General features: G+C 38.2%; 1 protein-coding gene across 1 annotated transcript; it reads right to left on the bottom strand.

Annotated features, from left to right (window-relative positions):
• Nucleotides 1-7,123: 7,123 nt before the first annotated feature.
• On the bottom strand, nucleotides 7,124-8,064 carry LOC110709564 (uncharacterized mitochondrial protein AtMg00810-like). Its single transcript, XM_021887780.1, has 2 exons — nucleotides 7,443-8,064; nucleotides 7,124-7,341 (listed from the first exon to the last, which is right to left on the bottom strand). The coding sequence occupies exons 1-2, from the start codon at nucleotides 8,062-8,064 to the stop codon at nucleotides 7,124-7,126; spliced, it is 840 nt and encodes a 279-aa protein (XP_021743472.1).
• Between the last annotated feature and the right edge of the window lie 5,997 nt (nucleotides 8,065-14,061).

The following is a 14,061-nucleotide window of genomic DNA, read 5'->3' as shown; positions in this document are numbered from 1 at the left end:
ATAATGTATATAATTTATAAAAATATAAAATTATAATTATAATTTATAAGTTATAAAAATTTATAACTTAAATTATAATTATAACTTATAAGTTATAAAATTATAATTATAAGTTTTATAAGTTATAAGTTATAAAATTATAAGGTATAAAATAAATTAAGTTGAATATTTATGTTTTATAATTTTTCTTTATACTATTACTTTAAAATTTAATGTTTATGATTTATTAAATATAATTTTGTATTAGTAATTGGTATAATTTTATTTTTTTTAATATGAATTTACAAATTATAACAAAACGGGGAAAAAAGGCAAATTGGACTTTGGATGTGAATAATGCGTACTTCATATTATTATTACTTGAGTTGAGAAAATTGTACAATGATAACAATGATAAAAATCGTACAATGATGGTATTAAACAAAAATTGGAAAATGATAATATTGATAATGATTAAAATCGTACAATATACAAAGATTGTCTATTCTTCTTCTTCTTCTTGCTCGTCTTCGTCGTCGGCTTCGGCTTCGGCTTCGGCTTCATCGACTAGTTGGATAAATTGGGAACTAGCCGAACCTGAACGGTCGGAAGCGGAGGTTCCTTCATCGTTGTCGTTGTCCTTGTAAGAACGGTCTTGTGAGCGATTTTCCGCATCCAACCAATATTTGAAACACACGCACATTTCTAGTGTTTCGGGTTTTAGACTTGTTCTTCTATCGTCCAGAACCCTTTCGGATGCGCTTAAAGCTCGTTCGGAGGCAACACAGGAGACTTGGATACCAAGAATGTCTCGTTCCATTGCCACCAAAGTTGGATGCTTCCCACTTTGTTGTTTCCACCATGCAAGGAGGTCGAGGCTATTTATCTCATCGTCATCCATGCCTTTGGTGAAGTCGTAACTCAGATACATCTGCAACTCCGAGACGTCGCTTTGCGTTCTCCTGATTGATGAATCACCTGAAAACCTTGAAATCAAGTTAGTAGCTTGTGAAAATAAATGTTTGGCCTTCTTACTTACGTTTTTGGATGGTTGGGAAGGCCTGGAGCGAGGAACGGTGCCATATTTGGCTTTATAGACTCTATATAAAGCAAAAAACTGATCTTTCACATTAGTCTTATAGTTTTCTACATCATCGTCAAGAAGCATGCATTGAAAGTAAATGTCAACTAACATAAATGTGTTTTCATACTTTTGCCTAGGATCTAATATGGAAGCAAAAATATAAATAAAAGGAATTTCACTATAATATTTATGCCACTTTGTTTCCATTGCTGGAAGATACTGATCATAATCACTTTGGTTGCGATGATCAGCGAAAAGTTGGGCGAGTAAACATGCATTAGAAAGAAAGTTTTAAGCACAAGGATTGTAAACGAACGGTTTTCCTAGAGATTCTTTTATGTTGGGGTTGTAGTGCTTTGTTAATGTAAGTGTTAAATGGGTCACTTTCGAGAAAAGAAAAGGTTGTTCGGCGTGTACTATCATTTTTCCTAGTTCATCCCTATCCTTCTCATAGTTGTAGGTAAAGCCGTATGGATGGAACAGGGAAATTTTTGGCTGGGTTGGATCACTAGCTGGTTGTGCACAAGCTTTCATGTGTCTACTTAAGTGTCCCGTCCCGGATTTGGATGCTTCCGAGAATACACCATTACATGTTTTACATTTTGCATGTGTTTGGGGTTTATTTAGGAGGAAACAAAGCATACATCACTCTTTCGGTTTTTCAAAAGTAGCATCTCAGTTTTGGTTAACCATTCATGATGTGTGTTTTGGTTAGTAGTAGTAGAAGGGGTAGAACTGGAGGGAATTTGGGTACTTTCTTGGCTACTTTGGCTAGAATAATAGTTTTGTTGATCACCAAAATAATTAGGTGGGAATTGACTGAATTGTGAGAATTGTTGTGGATTTTGAAATTGGTTTGATGGTGAAAATTGGTTTGGTGGTGGTGGTGGTGGAAATCCCGACATATTATAGGGTTGAAAATTGGAACTACCATCGTGCCTAAATGGCTCATAGCTCGGGGGAAAGTAACCCGGGTCATTGATTGGACTCGAAATTTGGGGGCTCGTTGTATTAGGTGGTTCCCTAGAACTACTACTACGGCCAAGTCGGCCTTTCCCCCTAGATGATGGGTTGTTCGATGCCATAATTAACAATTAGATTTTTAATAAAAACTGATTAACAATAATAATAATTAATAACAAAAATTTTAACAATAAAAAAAACAATAATAATAATTAATAACAACAATTATAACAATAACAATAACAACAATAATAAATAATAACAATAACTGTAACAATAATAATAATTAATAACAACAATTATAACAATAACAATAACAATTAACAACAATAATAATTAAACAAGATTATTCTAATAATAACAATAAAAACAATAATAAATTAAAGATTAGTTTAGATCTTACAACCGTGCTTCAATGCTCCACTAATTACAATTACGAACTTTTTAATTTTTTTCCGATATTAAGAAAATAATTAGAGAATTCAAGGGAATTATTAGAGAATATAAGAGAATAAGAGATTAAGGATTATTAGAGAATATAAGAGATTAGAAGAAGAGATTGTGATTTTGTGATTTGGGAAGTGAATAGAGGTGGGTATTTATAGAAATTTTGGGGAGCAATTTGGCTAAAATATAGCCGTTAACTAGCCGTTAATGGCTGTTGAAAAACGGTAATATTACCGTTTTAAACGGCAGGCACGCGGGCCGTGCCGTGCTGGGTCGTGCCTCGTGCCTGCCCAACACCGTGCCACGTGCTGGGAAGTGCCTGGAAACCCAGAAGGCTGTCCGTGACACGACCTGTGGCACGAAGTTCGATTGGCGTGCCAGGCCATGCCAGGCTGCGTCGAACGGCGGGTCGTGCCGAGCGGCACGCGAGCCACCCCGGCCCGTGCCCAGGTTTAGCAGCAGGCATTATTACGACAGCTGCAAATGTTATAGTTTTTACAGCTAACATCAAATACACCATTTGCTAACATAAATTTTTAGTTTTTCAATTCAAGTATTAGCAACGCTCATTACTACGCCACTTGGTAATGACATAGTATTTGTACCTGGCTTTATTTAATCCAGTTGCAATTAGTGTTTTAGTAACTAACACATATAACGCCAGTTGCTAATAGCAATTTTTCTACTAGTGGAGCCCAATGCTTACAACTTTTTTTAGGTCTCCTTCGGTCAACTCGATTGACTCAGTCTGGTGATCCAACTCCATTGCTTTGGAACCCGACTCTTCGTTGTCCGGCCTGCTGTCGATGTCTGCAGGTTTTTCGGACTTCGGCTGGATCTCTGAGTCTGCTGCTTCAGATGATGTCCCAGCCTTTTCCCCCATTGTTTTTTCTTTGGGGTGGTCCCTTGGGCTGAAGCACTTAAGCCTTTCTATTTCTTAGTGCTTCAGTCCTTTTCTTTTTCTTTCTAATCTCCGTCTTCATCCTCTTGGTGATCTTTCGAGGGTTTGACGGAGTTGTAATTGCATTTTCGGGCAGCCTCTTGGCTCCCCTAGATCCTTTCGGCAAAGCCTGCATCCGATACATATATCATCAGCCGATGGTATGTGGAGCCGACTCCTTGGACGTGATGTTCGGCACCGGAGATTTGGGACCTCGAAACTGAGGCATAGTTGACTTGGTGAGTTAAACTCCTCAGGTGGCGCTTGCGAGCATTGCGGGAGCTCGTCCCCTTGGAGATGACAAGGATGTCAGGATTTTCTTTATCCTGCGACTTGTCTTTCTTCTGGTAATAATCAAGCTGGAGCCGAGTATCTTGCTCGACTTTCTTCTCCTCGCAATGGTCAGCGAGGTATTTCTTCAGGTATCCCTTTCGGACTTGATCTTCATTCTGATCCTTCAGCTGGATACACTCCTCTTCATGAGCGTCATGGAATTCACACCACTTGTCTTTGTTTTTGCTTTGGTGCCACGATGGTGGTGCCCTCGGCTTTTTTTCCACTTCTCATCGTTATTCGTTATGCTATAAATTTTAGCACGCGGAAGAGCGAGAGGAGTTTAAGATTCGTACTTCCCTAAGATTGGGGTTTTCTCTTTTTTTCGGCTCAACTGCCGAAGAAGGTTCTGAGGATTTTGCCTTCCCTTTCTTCTGGCCCTGGCCTTTGGGCTGATGTCCCTTCGCTTAACCAGTCCTAGGTTGGGGTTGGGACTTGGTTTTGTTCCATTTCTTAGCTCGGATGTATTTATCCGAAGCATCGAGTGCTTCCTCCAAGGTATGCGGGGTATGCATGACCATGAAGTCAAGGAATTTCTCAGCTTGCAGCCCATTCTGCAGCGCAACAACGACTAGCCCTTGGTCTAGATTTGTGATTCTGGAGGACTCATTGCTTAACCGGGTCAAGTAGTCTTGGAGACTCTCTTCGTCTCCCTGCTGAAGGCTCATGAGCTTAGCAGCGATTTTTTCTCGGCGATTTGCCATGGAGAATTTGCTCTTGAATTTGTGAAAGAGTTCCTCCTATCTAGTGATTGACCCCTCTTCTACCCCCTTGGTAATCCAAGCTTGTGGTACTCCCTTAAGAGTTCTAGGAAAGTACTTGCACCGTGTTGCTTCGGATAAGGGGTTCAGGTACATATGCCCCTCGTAGGAGGCTATATGCTCCTTCGGATCTGAAGTCCCGTCATAGGTAATATGCGCTGGGATCTTCACCATTGGCACTTTCTCTTCAAGTATTCACGGGACGAATGGAGACTTGGAAGGCGTCATTACTGCATTCCCTTTGGTCCTAGCCGTTGGGACCTCGCTTCACCCTCTTTGGGAGGTGGAAGTGGTTTTCGTCCTCTGTTGGGACTGTGAAGGGTAGGGCTGACTCTCATGAGGGTACATTAGGCGGCTGTGAATGCTCACCTCCCTCGAGTCGATACGTTCGTGAACATTTCGGCGAAAAGTTTCGGTTCGCGCGGACGCGGTGTTACTGCTCTTGAAGCTTTGGTCTTCGAATTCCCCGAAGAACTAGGGGTTTCTTTTTCTTTCCCGCTTAGTCCTCCAAGTATCCTCTTCCCAATGCTCCTCAAGTTCTTTATGAGATGGAGTTCGTCCTCCATCCTCTTGACCTATTCTCCTTCTCTGGTTTCGCGGCTGCTCAATTGTATTAGCGTGCACCGAGGAGACAGGAGGTGGAAGTTGTTGGTTTGCTTGGGCCTTCATGAAGTCTATGAAGATCACAAGGGTTTTTTCCACCTTTTTCGAAGTGGGACCCGTCTGGGGTGTCCCCCTCGGTTTAGACTGCAAGTGGCGGCTAGGAGTTGGACTCTTAGCATTCGACTGACTCGGTCGGCGAGAACTCGACGGCTGAGTAGTGTTATGAGATGGTCTCTCAGGCGAGGCTTTCTCGGAAAAGGAAGCCTTTGAAGACGAAGAGGAAGAAGGTCATTTCTTCGCAGCGGATAAGGAAGGGTTAGTTTTCTTCGCACTTTTAGTCATATTGCTAAGTGAATCGATTTTTGGCTTGTTTTTTATTGTCTTCCCCACAGACGGCGCCAAATTGTTTCGGATGCAAATAATGGGTCCTCCGAATGGACCTTTCTTGTGGGAAAAAGACTGAACTCAGCCCAAGTGATGACTGGGACGAGGGTTTCCTGCACAACAAGCACATGTAAACTAGCCTCGGGGGTGGTGTTGAGGAAGGCCCCTCTGATGACGAATTTAGTATAGTGTTTAGAGAGAGAAATCTATGAAAGAGTATTAATTGCTTGAGGCTTAATGTGAATAAATTGAGAGAGTGGGAAGTCAAGGCTTTTATACCTTATTCAAATAGCTTTATTGGGCTTCCTAGCCATGTGGGCTGGCCACGCTGACTGGCCTATTTGACTTACTCGGCATGCTTTGGAGAGTTGAACCTTCTTTGAGGCTATTAATTTAATCATTTGTGGGCCGACCCAATTATAGTGAATTTGACCCAAGCAGTAGGAAAAATTAAAAAGGATCGAGGGAGTAATAATATGTCGCCCGTTGCAAATTGACACCATATATTGAACGAGTCATAGATAAAATCACAACACGAAGGTGAAGTAAACAGACCCTAAGATATTAATGATACGTAGAAACTAAAGTTTATATGTATTGACTATTGAGCTCTTACAAAGCTAACACTAATAATGAATAATGTTTAAGTATCACTTGTCATCAAAGTAGACCTATGTAAAACTTTAGGCCATATAATGAATTTTCTTTTGTAAATAAACTTCTTAATTTCAGTTGACATAAGGAAACTTAGCCATGTACTCCATAACACTGATTAAATAGTTTTTTGTATATTTTTAACTAGACTAGAGGTTGAAGAAAATTTAGCCCTGTACTTTTTGGTTTAAGACTCAATCATGGTGTCAACGACGGATCTAGGAAGGCACAAGGGGAAGCACATGCTACCCCTAAAATTATAAAATAATAAAAAAAAAGCAGTTGATCCAAGAGACCTGTTATTATGGATAGCATGTCTCTTTGATTCAGCCATACCAAATTAACTGTACTCCGTGTCAAAGTCTGCTGCTTTTAGCTTTAAACTAAAGAGACCTGTTGTGTATTAGGTTTTTTTTTTCCTTCTATTTTATATGTTTGCATAACTAATTATGTATTCAACTTTTTTTTTTTGGAGTCTTTCATTTAATTTATGAAAAATCAAGTACAAGAATTTATGATTTTTAAATTATAAAATAAAGATATACTTATACTTAAATTATTTTTTATTCATCGTATATGATACCAATTAATTTTTTTTTTTGGAAATGAGTAGCTTATTATTCTTAAAAACTCCTTCATTTGATGAAATTCTTCCCATTTTATTGTACTTTTATTTTATTACACATATTTAGTAAGTAATTTATTTGTTACTGAGTATTTAATTTTATATGATTAGTAAAGCAATTAAGAAATTTTATAGTATGTACTAGTATAATATAGAAATTGTAGAGAGAGAGAGAGAGAGAGAAGAAAATTGGAGAGAAAATTTTATTATAGTGTAAAAATATAGAAATGAAGTTGGTGCATCATCATTATGAGTATACACTATTTATACATGAGTTAGTTACACCTAACTAACTTTATAAAATAATAAACAATAAATCTAATAAATCTAATAAATCTAATACTCCCCCTTCAAGTTGGACATTGATCCAATAGTCCAAACTTGGAAATCAAAGACCAGTGTTGCGTTGAAGCCAAAGGATTAGTAAGAACATCTGCCAGCTGCTTGTCAGAAGAAACATGAGCAGTTTGCAGAAAACCATCTTCAACCTGTTCTCTAACATAATGCATATCCCTCTTCAAATGCTTTGACTTCTCATGATACATGGGATTCTGAGCAAGTTGTTTGGCTGAGATATTATCACAGTAAAGAGTCACAGGAAACTGAACTTGCACTTTTAAATCCTCAAGCAAACCATGTACCCATACAAGTTCACTAGCAGTCACAGACATGCTTCCATACTCTGCTCTGCAGAGGATTTACTGACTAACCGTTGTTTCTTGGTCTTCCAAGACACCAAGTTTGATCCAAGAAAGACAGTATAGGCACTCAAGGATCTGCTGCTAAACTGACATCCATTCCAGTCTTCATCACTGTAAGCTTTGACTGTCAAATCTGAATCTACACTATACCATAATCCTATGTTCAAAGTACCTTTTAGGTACTTTACCACATGCAGGGCAACTCTAAGATGAGGCGATCTGGGAGCATGTATAAATTGACTTAAATGTTGTACAACATAGGAAAGATCAGGCTTAGTTATTTGCAGGTATAACAACCTTCCCAATAGTATTTTGTATGTATCAGGAGTCTTCAATAATTCTCCAACTTCTGTTGAGAGTTTAAGACCAGTAGGTAAGGGAGCAGCAACAGGAATGCAATCCTCCATTCCAACATCAGAAATAATATCCCTTATGTACTTCTTTTGTGACAAGAAAGTACCCTTAGTGTTCCTTGAAATCTCAATCCCAAGGAAATATTTCAACTCCCCCAAATCCTTGATTGTGAAAGCTTCATCTAGAGCCTTCTTTACTTCATTAATATGAGAAACTGAAGTTCTAGTCAGCAGCATGTAATCTACATATACTAGAATCACCAGAATTCATTATTCTTTTGTCTAGTAAACAAAGAATAATCTTGTGTGGACTGTATAAAACCAAGAGACTTCAACAACTTGTTTAACTCCTTGTTCCATTGTCTAGAAGCCTGTTTCAGGCCATAAATTGACCTTTTGAGCTTGCACACTTGACTAGGTTTTGCCTTGTCATAACGAGCAGGTGGTAACATGTACACTTCTTCATCTAGAAATCCGTGCAAAAATGCATTATTCACATCCAATTGACATAATGGCCAATTATTAATTGTAACAAGAGCAATCACAATTCTCACACTAGCCAATTTAGCAACCGGAGAGAAAGTTTGGTTGAAATCTTGCCCTTCTATCTGTTGATAACCAATAACAACCAATCTTGCTTTGTATCTTTCTATAGAGCCATCAGGATTCAACTTCACTTTATATATCCATTTAGACCCTATAGCCTTTTTACCATTAGGTAAGAAAACCAAATCCCAGGTTTCATTGTCTTTTAGAGCCTTCAGTTCCTTTTCCATAGCAACAACCCAATTATGATCCTTCTTTGCCTGATTGTAACTATCAGGCTCTACAACTTTGCATGAATTGACATTAAAAGACTCTGACTGTTTTGAAGAGATATCTCTATGAGGCATATAAGTGGTTTTAAAATCCTTATATTGACATGAAGGTTTTATAGGTCTAGAAGAACGTCTTAAAGTATTTTGTTCAACAAAATCAGGATGAGGAACTAAAGAAGCTGAATCAATAGAGTCAGAACTATTTTCTGATGAATCAGAAACAAAAGTAGGTTGTATGAAAGATGACTGACTATGATTAGGATCAACATCATTATAAGATAAATTATTTGAATTTTGAGGTGTGACAGAAGGCAATATCACACTTTTAGAACTAAAGTCAACAATCTGATGAGGAATAGGAACAAGACACTCAGAAACTTTCTGAATATCAGATTGGAAAGGGAAAACATTCTCAAAGAAAATCACATCCCTAGAAACAAATCTTGTATGAGAATTTATATCATACAGTTTGAAAGCCTTTTGACCAAAAGGATAGCCTAGAAAAAAAAAATTATATCCCTCGAGTCAAATTTATCTTTGTTAGTAGACAAATTGTATGCATAACAAAGACAACCAACAACTCTGAGTTCATCATAACCAGGAGGTTTCTTGAAAAAGATTTCATAAGGAGATTTCCAATTCAACACCTTAGAAGGAAGTTTATTAATCAAGTGAGTAGCTGACAACAAGCATTCACCCCAAAACTTCCTAGGCAAACCAGCATGAAACCTTATAGCTATAGAGATCTCAAGTGAATGCCTATGTTTTCTCTCAACTCTCTTATTCTGCTAAGGCACCTTAGCAACACTTTTCAGACGCAAATTCCTTAAGCAGCAAATATTTCTAAACAATACTCTTTCACCAATTCAATCCCATTGGTAGACCTGATCACTTTCACCCTTTTCTAAAACTGTGTTTCTACTATAGCTAAAAAACCAGCTACAGTCTTTTGAACTTGCATCTTGTTATGTAAAAGAGAAGTCCATGTAACCCTACTATGATCATCAAGTATAGTAAGAAAATAAGAAGCTCCATTAAGAGCCTTAATTTTATAAGGACCCCACAAATCAATGTGAACCAAGTCAAATACTCCATCAGCTCTACTATCACTCACAGGAGAAGGCAAATTATGATGTTTAGAATGTAAACACACATCACAATTATATTCACTTATTCCAGAACAATAAAAAACATCAACATGATTCATTTTGGACAAAGAAACATGCCCTAATCTAGCATGAAACAAATCAACAGTAACACCAGCTCTACCTTTGTTACAGATACTAGTGCTAGTCTGATTAGACAATACAGTATTTTATCCTGTACTATCACCATATTCAACATTATTACACCCTACAACATTATTATCACCTGCAACATCAGATATTACCTCAATACTTGAGAAGTAATACAATCCTCCTTGCCTTAGTCCATATCCAATCACCTCTACACTAGAAAGGTCCTGAAAACAGCAACAATTTCTAGTAAAGAAAACCTTAACACCAGTCTGATCAATCAATCTTCCAATTGATAACAAATTATGCTTAAATCCTTCTACTAGCATAGCATCATGCAACACTATCTTTTCATTCAATCCAACTGAACCAACCAAATCAACATACTTAAAAGTCCCATCAGGTAAACATACTCTAACAGGTTTACTGAGCTTCTTCTTATTCACAATCAATGATTCATCAAAAATCATATGATCACATGCACTAGAATCGACAATCCATAGACAAGCACCTCCAGAATTACTCATAGAACAATTAAAGGAATAAGTTTCAGTACCTGCAAAATTTGCATATGACAAGCCAGACTCTCTAGCAGCCTGCTTCACTTTCATAATCTTCATTACTTCTTGACAAATCACACTCAACATATCAAAATCAATTCCACAAGCTCCAACATTATGACTGTTGTCCACAAACAAAGGATCTTCCTGACCTTGATCAGCATTGACATTAGCAACAATCTCCTGACCATTACTAGGATTCTTGGCAGCCTTAAGTGCATTATACCAGTCAGGATAACCATGCAATTCAAAGCAAGAATCCACAGTATGACCCTTCCCTTTACAATATTCACATTTCCTGTTATACTTCTCCTTCTTTCAATCTTTCTTAACTTGTTAATTATTATTATTTCGAGGATAAAACCTCTGATTATTATTCCACTGAACTCTTTGAGCAGCCATAGCACTACTCTAAGAAATGTTCTCAACACTGCCACTAACCTCCTTGTGTTTCTCAACTTGTTGTGCAATAGAAAATGCTCTATTAAGAGTAGGAAGTGGATCCATCCAATACTAGAAATAGGCTGATTTCCGACGGACTGTTTCCGACGAACACTAAATTCCGTCGGAAAACTCAGAAGTTCCGATGGATTTTTATTCCGTCGGAACTTTTCGACGGAATTAAAATCCGTTGGAATATAAAGGTTTCCGACGGAATATTCCGTCGCAAAATTACTTTTCCGGCGGAAAAACAATCCGTCGGAAGTTTTCGACGGAATATTCCCTCGGAAAATTATTTTTCCGGCGGAATTTAAATCCGACTGAAGTTTCCGACGAAATATTCCGTCGGAATAAAAGTAATTATTTATATAAAAAAACCCTAAGTTTCCCGCTTATTACTTTCCCCTCTTTCTCCGCCTCTTTCCCCTCTCTTTCTTTCTCTTCTTCTCTTCTCCTTCCTCTATGCAATTCTCTGAATCTTTTCTCCTTCTCTCTCCTCTCCTTCTTTCCTCTTTCTCGCCTCCTTCTTCTCTGAATTATTTCCCCTCCTTCTCACCCTCCTTCATTCTCACACCAACGTGATTTAATTTCTTTCCCCTCCTTCTCGCCGCAACCAACACCACCGTACCACCACTATGCCCAACGTCGATCTTGGTGGTTTTTTAGGCCAAATTCGACCATTAAAAGCCTAGATCTAGACTTTTAATGACCGAATTTGGCCTTGTTAAACCGTTCTTGTGGTTAAATTCGACTCCATTTCAATTAATGAGGTATGTTTTGTTATTTAATTTTGCGATTTGCGTTTTTTTTCTTTGTTTTTTATTTTTTATTTTTTGCGTGTAAAGTGGTTGTGTGTGCGTTTGTGGTGTGTGGGTTGGTGGTGGGTGGCGATTTTTGATAGGCGGTCGCACACCTAGCAAAAATAACCTAACTAATCCTCCTAACTATGTAGTAGGGTAAGTCAGGGTCGATCCCACAGAGACTATGGTTCACCTATAACTATTTAGACTCAAGTTATTACTAAGCAAGTAACAAATTCAATGATGAAGAGTATTAACTACTAACTACGGAATATTAAGAAAACAAATTAACACGAAGATTAATATAAACTAAAAACACCTAGAATTAGGAATCCCCACTAATATAGATCAATACGTCAAAATAATCCCTTTCCCACAATCAAATCAATAGATATTCCACAGGACGGGTGCTCCCTACAACAAATACTAAGAGTTTCTTTCGATCAACTAATAGCTTCCCTAATATGCAATCATACCTATTTTCATGGAGTCATACATATTAAAGACATTAAGAACGACATCCCATAAGTCCTAGCAAGAATAATTAGCTATTTTCATGCATAAAGATTCTTACTTTTAATTAGGGTTCTAAAATCGATTAAGAATCAATTTTCATTGTAAACCTAATCACATTCAATAATACTATTTCTAGTTAATCATTGATAATAAAACCAACCTAATAAAGAGGAATTATAAATTAATTAGATATGGGATTGAGAATCAAACAACGTATTAATCCATATTAGGGTTCAACCTAACCCTAGATTATAAAACTACTCACACATGTTGATTAAATAAACGAAATAATTAACAAAAGAAAACATCATAACAATAATAATAAGAAATAAAGAGAAGAAGAAATACTTGAATAAATGGAGAACTTGAATTAATCTTCAATGGAACAAAGTTGGAAGAACAAGAAGAAAAACCAACGTATAAATTAGAATAATTGTGATGATAAAAGTCACCCTTTTCTATCTTGTTATTAGTTTATATATATCCTAGGAATTTTAGTGGGCTTAGGACTCTAAATTAACATAATTAAGGGCCTAAAACGCAGCAATTAAGAGCCACCACGGGTAGGCTGTGGAGAGCCGTGTTCGACCACAGGCAGGCCGTGGAGAAGGCTGCCATAGCTGCTCTTTGCCATGTGAAAACGAGTTGGCCACAGGATGGCCGTGGAGAGTGTTGTATGCCCACAGGCAAGCCGTGGAGGTGGCTGCCATGTCCATTATTGTATGTAAATTTCTCCCTTTAACAAGTCGAATCACGATCAAAGCAGACCTCTAGCAAATCTAGCCCAATTCCTACAAAAATCAAAATAAAACAAACCAAGGAGAGCAATATCGAAATATAAAGAATAATAGCTCTAAAAGATTAAAAGTATGTAGAAAACATGATAAAAACCTGCAAATATAACATATAAAATGAATATATAAACGTGTTATTAATTTTTGGAGGTGGTTGTGGGTTGGTGTGGGGTGGTGGTACGGGTTAGGGGGACTGGTTGGTTAAGGTGGGTGGTGTGGGTTGGTGGTATGAGTTAGGGGGACTGGTTGGTTAAGGTGGGTGGTGTGGGTTGGTGGTATGAGTTAGGGGGACTGGTTGGTTAAGGTGGGTGGTGTGGGTTGGTGGTACGGTTTAGGGGGAGGGGGGTAGAGGGGCAGTGGTGATGTGGAAAGTCAGGGAGTGGGGTGGGGTGGGTTGGTGGTGGTGTGAGTGGGTAGTTAGGGGGGCTGGGGGTGGGGGGCTGGTCTGGGCAGGGTGGGGGGCTGGTCTGGGCAGGGTGGGGGTCTGGTTTTTTTTTTTTTTTTTTTTTAATTGACTTTTACGACGGAAATTTTCGTCGGAATATTCCTTTTCCGATGGAATATTCCTCTTCCAACGGAAATTTCCGTCAGAAGCTAATCCACCTCCGATGGAATTTTCCGTCGGAAAATTGCGACGGAATTTCAATTAAAGTCAAAATCGGCGCCGACAGAATTTCAATTAAAGTCAAAATCGGCGCCGGCAGAATTAGATCCGTCGGAATCACCTCTTCCGACGGAATTTCCGCCGGAAAAGGCCGAATTTCCGACAAGGGGTGCTCCGACAGACATCTTCCAACGGAATTCCGTCGGAAGGCTTGATTCCGACGGGAAAATTACGTCGAAATCAAGCTGTTTTCTTGTAGTGATTGAAAGAATGTTTGTAATAGTAGAATCAAAGCCACTATTCAAACCCAACAAAAACTGCATCAGCTTATCTTTAGCTTCAAGATCAGCAAGTTTCTTAAGAAATTGACAAGTACAAGAAGATAGTGCACCACATGTACACACAGGGAATGCCTTCAGACTTTGCAACTCATCCCACAACTTCTTAATTTTGCCATAATAAGAAA

The sequence above is a fragment of the Chenopodium quinoa genome, unplaced genomic scaffold, assembly GCF_001683475.1.
Source record: "Chenopodium quinoa cultivar QQ74 unplaced genomic scaffold, ASM168347v1, whole genome shotgun sequence".
Classification (NCBI taxonomy): domain Eukaryota; kingdom Viridiplantae; phylum Streptophyta; class Magnoliopsida; order Caryophyllales; family Amaranthaceae; genus Chenopodium; species Chenopodium quinoa.
Note: the sequence above shows the minus strand (reverse complement) of the source record. Positions and strands in the feature narration are given on the sequence as shown.

Excerpts from the sequence above, each read along its gene's own strand:
- LOC110709564 (XM_021887780.1), bottom strand. The coding sequence starts at position 8,064 with ATGCTGCTGACTAGAACTTCAGTTTCTCATATTAATGAAGTAAAGAAG. Across the intron at positions 7,342-7,442 it reads AGAGCAGAGTATGGAAGCAT|CCAAACAACTTGCTCAGAAT; the intron begins GTCTGTGACTGC and ends ATAATATCTCAG.